Consider the following 8,487-nt stretch of genomic DNA (forward strand, 5'->3'; position numbering starts at 1 on the left):
ATTGGCTCTCAACTTCTCAGTTAAACGGGGCAATATTATCCCTAGGAAAGTGGCATAGGGAAACTTCTGATGAAAGGAACACACACACACACGGTGTAATTAATGGGACAGGCTCAAAAACGTTATAAATATTCATCCATCTCATCACATTAAGGCCAAATGCCCCGGCAAGATGAGGTAAAATTTCAATTGTTACATGCCTGTGTCTGGTGAGAGTACCCCCGTATGCCCAAAGTGTAAATGAATGCAAGCACATTGATGCATTCCAATGTCAGCTGCTCACTGTCAAGGGTCACACGTCAACTCTTTGCACATGGAAATTTTATTCCTTGTTCGGAGTGGTTCAATTATTGACATGGAGAACTGTAAAATACAAGTTGATTTAAAGAACTAAACGGAACAAACCTTAGACTCGAAAGACCAAAAATTCTGCTCATGTGTTAGTGTAATGCAAAAAAAGTTTAATGAAGAAATGAGTTTTGCACATTAAACATATGTATACAAAATGAAATACACAGGCCATACCAAAAATACAGATTATGTATAAATATCAAGATGAATTTTAATTTAAATGAAAAGTGGTACGTCTATCACTAAGATAGAGATGGAGCTGCTTTACACCGCATTGCACTTTGTATAAGTGAATTGAACTATTGCTTTTAATAAGTACAACTGCAAGTAGCTTACTTGAAATTGAAAAATTAACGAACACAAGTGTGCAAATTGTTGCACGTTTTACAAACTTTTGCATGTGTGCAGTCAAACCTTATTATTACAAACTCAAACTATAGTCAAGTACTATTTTGACTATCTCATTCTGCATCAATTTGGGCCCTAAGTGAATTTTCCACAATGACTAGGGTTAAAACAAAGTGTACAGTTAAAGGATCAATTTATCATCTATTTTTGTGCTCTTAACTGGTGAATCATATGATATTCCAAGCACCATACACAAATTGTTGCCTTCAAGCACCTTGTCAAGTTCCCATGATACTCAAGGGCTGAGAGTATTATGGTCAAGTTTGATCACCCAAGTAAGGGGCATGTATTCACATTTTATTACAGCAAATTACTGAATTTGTCTTAGTTTAGTGATACGAATTTAGAGATTTATGAATTCATAGTAGAGGTGTAAAAGATCGACTGTTAGAGCAATGTAACCCCTTTTCCAGAACACAGACTTTGGGATTAGAGTCTGTGCTGCAGCAACAGATCATACTCTGATCTTCCTGGTGCAATAAATTACCACGGGCATAAAATGCATAGGCTGGGATTTATCTCTTTGAAAGAAAGATGAGTTTGTAATAATGAAGTTCCACTGCAATCAATTCAATATCAAGACTCTATGATGTACATTGAGAAATAACATTAACCCACAGTGAACAGCTTATTTCAAAATAAACAAGCACTGCCTCGCATATTTAGGTTTAACACCGACTGCTTTCCCCCCTTCGGTCACTTGCATGGTGTTATAAGTTGCAGCAAATGGAAGTCACTCACTCATTCTGTGCCACCTATGCTGCTAAACACTGATACTTCAAATGAGAGACATGTTGTACTTATTCTATAATCATATTATAAAGCCATAACATTTCTGTGAACAAAATTAAATGACCCGAGCAGAATCTGCCAGCTCTGAAAAGAACATTTCTTGCAAAACCTCTACACCTTTCAGCTCCATTTGATTTATTGCATGCTTTGTGCTTATTTGATTTACAGTTGCAGGTAAAACATCTGTACTACCACAAATCTGTGTGGAATATCATAGAAAGAAATAATACAGAGCTTGGAAATGGCATCCTGGATTTAACCATGGATGTTATTAAGAATCATAAAACAAGCCTGTTCTGTTACTCCCACTTATGATTCTTCGATCATTGTAATGATTCAAAAGAAGAAAAAAAATGTTTACTTGAGATGTAATGAAAGTCTAAATATTAACTCTTAACATATTGTAACAATAAGACACAAAAATAGAAGTGAACTGAACACTTTGGTTCTTCAAACTGGGCAACAGCAACAGATGGATCTTATCCACCTGGCCAACAGCATCCACAATAACGCAACCATTGTTACCTTGGATTACAAGGGACATATGTCTCATGTTAAATCATATATCCTTAATTACAGGATAGCCTATGTGTCATGTCAATAACTGAGTTGGGGGAACAAGGCATGGTAATTTTTTTAATTTCATAATATATTCATATTATGTTTTACTTTAAAGTGCACAAGTCTATGTTTTGAGAGTTCTCTCCTAAATAGCAAAAAAATAGCATGGGCCTCCATGCAAGGATGACCTGCAGAACATATCTAAGAAGTAATCAGCTCTCCCTTCAGCACCACCAGTCACCCTGCCACCAAATAACTTTATAAACACAACATTCCCTTGGTAAGTGTGAGAAGCTTAAACTATGTAGCAAAAATAATTTGCAAAATGATTGGCTTTAAAGTCAGTGTGGACAACCGTGTGCATGCTGTAAAACAAACACACAGGTGTGGGGAGGCAGGCTGGTGCAGCAGTTTCATTGCAAGTTCCCTGTGAAACCAGGTTGTAGCCGTGCTTACTGTGCAGCCAATCTCCTAGAAAACCACAATCTAATCTTTCAAGCTGGTAGAACTAACTACTGACTCCTAGTGGCTTAATAAATTGGTCCAACCTCTTTGGGTGAACATTTTGCAAAGATTCCACATAAGGAAGGCAAATTAGTAGTTTTAAATTCACGTGGATGGAAGAGCCACAGACTAATTGTTAACTTCAAATTAAGTGTTTATTAGTACCAAGAGACAAACATATTGATGGATGAATAGGCTCCAAATGAGTATCTAATTCCTGGAGCAGAATTCTTCTTCAAATCAAGACCAATGTTGCTCATAAATTACCCATTTTAGCAGCCCATCACTGCAAATTAAACAGGTTTGTGATTGGATATAATTTGTGTTGGCCAAAAAACAAAAGCTATTCACAGGGAAATACTTCAGACAAATAGTACATGCAATTGTCCTCCAAGCAGTTGAATAATTAATTGAGTCATATATAGCTGGTAGCTTTTTGGCTCCAGCTATGATTCCCTTTGCTTCCCATTGTTAAACTGGTCTCAAAGGAATTCAGGATAGGAAAGAATAATGAAGATTTAGAGAGCCACATTAAACATACAATGTTCAATAGTACATTGTTCTGCTACTGTTTCATCTGAAACATTTGCATATTATTTTGAGTAATTTTGTCACCATGAAAGGTTTTCAAATACATCCTCCCCCAGTACATCTGTCCATCAGAAAGCTTTGAAAGCACCGTGCCACCTTTGCTCTCTCCACCCTGGTACTTCAACACTTTTTGGTGCAGGTACAATTTTCAATCTTACCAGCCACTCCCCAGTTTGTAATTACCCTTGCTCTTCCTTTCCTCACAAATTGTATGCATTTTGGAATGGCACAGGATGAATGAAAATGCATTCCCAGAAAGGATCCAGAGGCCTGGCTCCATAAACTCAGTGTCAATTTCTTAAGACATCAACAATACATAATATTGCCTGCTGACCATGTGATTTGTCGTGCATGTTCAACACTTTTTTTTCAAAATGGACAATTTAAGTCGCCAGGCTCTCACATGCAAGCAGGGTGACAGTGACATTAAAAATATCAAAACTCAAATAATCATGCTTTTGCAATTCTGACATTCCAAGGTTTGAGCAGTTAAGATCTTCCATTTACTTATTCTAATAAACAGTCGAGACGCTGCTCTTTTGCCCTCCTCTCTGCAGATCTCCGTATTAGAAATTACAGAACATTCCTTACAGAAGCATATTCATTTAACAGAAAGGCAATGGTCAAGTCACAGCAGTTTTATTACAATTTTGTTTTAATATATTACTGTCTTTGTTCTTCGGTATAATGGGGTACTGTTTTGCTGTGTAATGTGTGGTCTGTTCCTCCCTTCCTCACTGCTGGTGCCAACGTCTCTGAACAGAAACCAAATGATCGATTTTGTACAGCCTCACATTGCACCTGCACTACGCATCTCAGGATTCCTGTGCTTGCTACTCCACAGCTACGCGCAGTGCCCTTCTCTTCATAACTGCTGCAGCTTTCTGTACACCCAAGGAAGTACTACAGTGCCACCTAGAGACCATATTGTCAAAACACAACTTAGCGTCACCACCAGCTAAATGCCATTTCATTTTAATTTCTCTCTCCGAATCACAAGCTGTTTACATTTCAATGCCTCAGCCATGCATGGCAATTCAGGCTTTTAATCTTCAAGACAAGATCTTTCTGTGAGGGCCAGTTAGAATCTCTGCATTACCTGTCTGGTGTGGATTGGCCCTGCAGTCTTGAAGCCACCCTGACAACTGCACTCTGAAACGCTGTAAGGGTCAGAACTGCTCGAAGAACACTTGGACAGGGAGTCGCAGCCAACCACAAACGTGTTATCCATCGGTAACTCTTGGATGACGTGGTGTTTCTTCACTGGCACTGGAGTCTCAGGTTTGATTTGAAAGGAGGGCTGGGGCGAGGCCGACTTATAGTGTTTTCCAAGATCTGGACTATCAGGTTTGAAAGTGGTAGGTGTTGTGGCCCAGTTATACTTCCCCATAGTCTGATCCTCCAATTCCACCGGAAGATCTAAGGTACCATTGATGTGCTCATGGGCTGGGTCATCTGGTTTGGACTCCTCAATTGTAACAAAATTCAGAAGGAGGTTCTTTGGAGACCTCTTCTTCTTTCGCTTCTTTTTCTTAGTCTGCCTGTTTTCCTGATTGGGCGAAACCCACTCCCCACTCTGTTTCCCCTTTTGCACAGCTTTGTGTCTTGGCGTGTGGCGGCATCGGACCAAAGCAGTAACAAAAATAACAAGAATGACGGTCATGGTCCCAGCTATGATGGCGATAACAATTTTAATGTAATCATTGGTCTGAGGGGTCATCTGACTGCCCCCAACATTCTTATCCAAAGGTGTCTCCATGCTCTTTCGCACCAGGTCTTGGACAAATGTAAAATTATTGACGGTTTCATTCACAAACAGATGCACAAGTGCCATGGCATGCAAGGATTCTGGCTGCCCCAAATCAATAACTTTCACTACCAGCCTGTACAAACCATGGTCTGCTGTTGTCACTTTTTCTTGCAAAGTAATATTGCCAGTCATTGGATCGATGGCAAAGAGCCCTCTGGAATTCCCACTGACTATACTGTAGCGAAGTTCTGCATTCATCCCTGTATCATTGTCTATAGCAAAAACTTTGCCCACTACAGAGCCAGGATTAGCAGAAGTCGATACCAGTTCATACGAAAAGTTAGAGGGTGGATATACAAACACAGGGCTGTTATCATTTACATCAACAACATTTATGGTCACTTTGGCCACTGAAGTTCGTTGAGGCCTACCTCCATCAGCAGCTTTGACTTGAAATGTGTAAGAACTTTGCTGCTCCCTATCAAATGTAATATTGGGTTTGATAACCCCACTGGTAGGATCAATTATAAAGTAGCCTTTATCATTCAGGATGGAAAGACTAACAGCTGCATTACCTCCTGCGTCTGCATCGGTAACTGTGATAAGTCCAACTGTTCCATACATAGGCAGGTTTTCAGGCACATAGAAATTGTATTCACTGTGTGTGAAGGAAGGACTGTTGTCATTTTGATCTAACACAGTCACAATCACAGTAGCATTGCTCTGTATAGAGGGCCTGCCTCCGTCCCTGGCCAGCACCGTAAAGACATAGCGGTCCTGCTTCTCCCTGTCTAATCTTCTCAGAGCTGACAGGATGCCAGTTCGCCGATCCACACTGAAGATGGATGGGGCATTGGGACCCAGGAGGTAAGTGATCTCTGCATTCTTCCCACTGTCCGCATCAGTGGCACTGATTTTTGTTAACTGTGTACCGGGGGTGTTATTTTCAGGGATTGACAGCCCAATTACCGGCTGATTAAAAACAGGAGCGTTATCATTCTCGTCCTTCAGTTTAATCACCACAGTGGCTGATTGATTTAACGGTGGCTTGCCGGCATCAGATGCCACTATCTTAATAGTGTATTCTCTTGTGCTCTCATAGTCCAGCAGGGTTGCAGTTTCTAATAAGAACTGGTTATCAAATACAGGCTTCAAACGAAATGGGACATCGTGGTCAGTGAAGCAGGTTAATTTCCCATTTAAATCCGAGTCTTGGTCTGTGACCGTGATCAGTGCGACTTTTGTATTGAGTGGTGCATTTTCTGACAGCAAGACGGTACCGTTGACGGGGTTAATAATGTACCTGGTATCGATGGTTGGCACGTTATCATTAACGTCCGTGATGTTAATAGTGACCACTGCCCTGGATGGGGTTGAGCTGCCATCACTGGCCAGGACAGTCAGCTTGTGAACTGGGAACTCTTCCCTGTCCAGGGGCTGCCTTACTGTGATCAGGCCCGTGGCACTGTCAATGGTGAAAAGCCTCCTGGCCAAAACAGACACCTGGTTGCTGAAGAAGAAGCGGACAACAGCGTTGGGGCCAAGGTCAGCATCGGTGGCGTGGAGCTGGATCACAGAGGTGCCCACAGGAGCATTCTCAGGGATGTGGACACCAATTTCACTCTCCTTAAAAACTGGGCGATTGTCATTAACATCAGTCACGGTGATCTGTAGGATGGCCGTGCTCGACCTTGGTGGAACCCCACCGTCTTCCACTTTGATCTTCATCACGTAGGTGTCCTTTTGCTCCCTGTCCAAGTTCTGCTGGACGATCAACTGGGGCCACTTGTCGCCCTCGGGAGTTTCGATGATGTCCAGCCCGAAGACATTTTGCCCCTTCAGCAGCTCGTAATGTTGAATGCCGTTGACTCCCACGTCGGGGTCCACGGCTGAAGGGATGGAGTAGCGCGAATTGACCACGGTGTTCTCGGGGATGGAGATGTTGATCACGGTGGAAGGGAAAAGGGGAGCGTTGTCGTTGATGTCCTCGATCAGGAACCGCATCTTGACCAGCTTGAAGACCTCGTTGGGCAGCACCGCCACCTCGACCTCGTAGAAGCAGCGGGTCTCGCTGTAGATGTTGGCGCAGAGTTTCTCCCGGTCGATGCGGTGCGAGGTGGTGAAGAGCTCGCCCGTGGTGTCCTCCACCCGGATCAGCGGCGTGTCTCCCGTCTTGTGCACCAGCTTGAAGACGAGCGGCAGGTTGGCGTCGCTGAGGTTCAGGTCCCGCACCAAGTTGCCGATCAGCACGTTCTCGGGCAGCTCCTCCCGCACCGTGTAGTCCTTCTCCTGCCCCAGCCCCGGGGCTACGAACACGACCAGCAACGCCGCCGCCGCCAGGTACAACTCCATGCCCGGATCCAGCATCTCTCCCTTGTCCCCCCCAGGCCGTCAACTTCTGGAACAGTCGGTTAACGGAATTGATTATTTTTTTTTTTAAGAATCGGGGAGGGGGGCGAGAGCAGAGAGAAAAAAAAAACTAATTAAAAGCTGTTTGTAATTATACATGACAAGTTCAACACTGCAGCCTGAAATCTACAATAATCACTAATGCCACGCACTGCAATCAGAAGCAACAAATTGAAGATAACCCATTCGCAGCCCTGCAAAAATTTTACAGCTTCGTTTTAAAAAACAGGGTCTATTTCAATAGTTTAAACGTCGATGCGCTCAGAGAAAAGAGCTGCACATTCAATGCACATCTATTTGCATTGATTGCTCGGCAGTTCACTGCAAATAGCGTCCCGCTCACTTTTAATGGAAAAAAACAAGCTATTTTTTTATTTTCCCCCCTTCACCTTTGATTTCTCTTTGCAAACGTTCTGCTTTCAGAGGCAGTTGGCGGTGCGTATGGCGCTGTGCCTTGCAGAGTGTAGGAACATGCTCCAGATGAAGTTGGCAGCAAGTCGCTTTGCTCCTTCAGCTCTCTCTCTCTCTCTCTCTCCTGACTTGGAGCTACACGAACTCAGCTCCTGCGTTGCAGCCTGCCTGATCTCCCGTTTCTCCGCTCCGCTGCAACTTGATAGCAGCGCAGCGGCTGAGCGACGTCCGCAACGTCCAGTCGGCAGCTCGCATCCCCGCCGCATCCCCGCCCCTACCCCGCCTCCCCTCCGCTGCGCCCTCCAATCCCGCTGGCTGCGGGCGGCTCTCCGCCAGCTAACAACCAACCGACAACCCTGTCTCCTTGATGCCAGCCAAAGGCAGGGCTTGTCTCCGCCAGCCAGCCCAGCAAAGATTGCTCCGAAGAAAAGGAGCACGCTAAAGACATTTAAACCCAGCAGATTAGTCGCAGAAAGAGGAGAATTTAAGTGCAAACGTCCCTGTCACGATGTCATTCTTGATGAACAGATTATAATTCATTCAGGGTTCTCACCTCTCCAACGCCCCCCCTCCCTCGCTCACCTATTCACGCTTCTTTTATTTTCTGCAATGTCCTCAGACTCCTGTTCAGTGACCGAAATGATCTGCTCCATTCCTCTCTGGCGTTTTCTTCTCGCTGTTGCACTTCAAATTTATTAGGAGGCTAGTGA

At 43.6% G+C, this 8,487-nt stretch overlaps 1 protein-coding gene across 1 annotated transcript; it reads right to left on the minus strand.

Annotated features, from left to right (window-relative positions):
* Positions 1 to 240: 240 nt before the first annotated feature.
* On the minus strand, positions 241 to 8,001 carry pcdh11x (protocadherin 11 X-linked). Its single transcript, XM_033030394.1, has 2 exons — positions 7,756 to 8,001; positions 241 to 7,355 (listed from the first exon to the last, which is right to left on the minus strand). Exon 2 carries the CDS (start codon positions 7,322 to 7,324, stop codon positions 4,289 to 4,291), a length of 3,036 nt encoding a protein of 1,011 aa, XP_032886285.1. The 5' UTR covers positions 7,325 to 7,355; positions 7,756 to 8,001; the 3' UTR covers positions 241 to 4,288.
* Positions 8,002 to 8,487: the final 486 nt, after the last annotated feature.

The sequence above is a fragment of the Amblyraja radiata genome, chromosome 12, assembly GCF_010909765.2.
Source record: "Amblyraja radiata isolate CabotCenter1 chromosome 12, sAmbRad1.1.pri, whole genome shotgun sequence".
NCBI lineage: Eukaryota > Metazoa > Chordata > Chondrichthyes > Rajiformes > Rajidae > Amblyraja > Amblyraja radiata.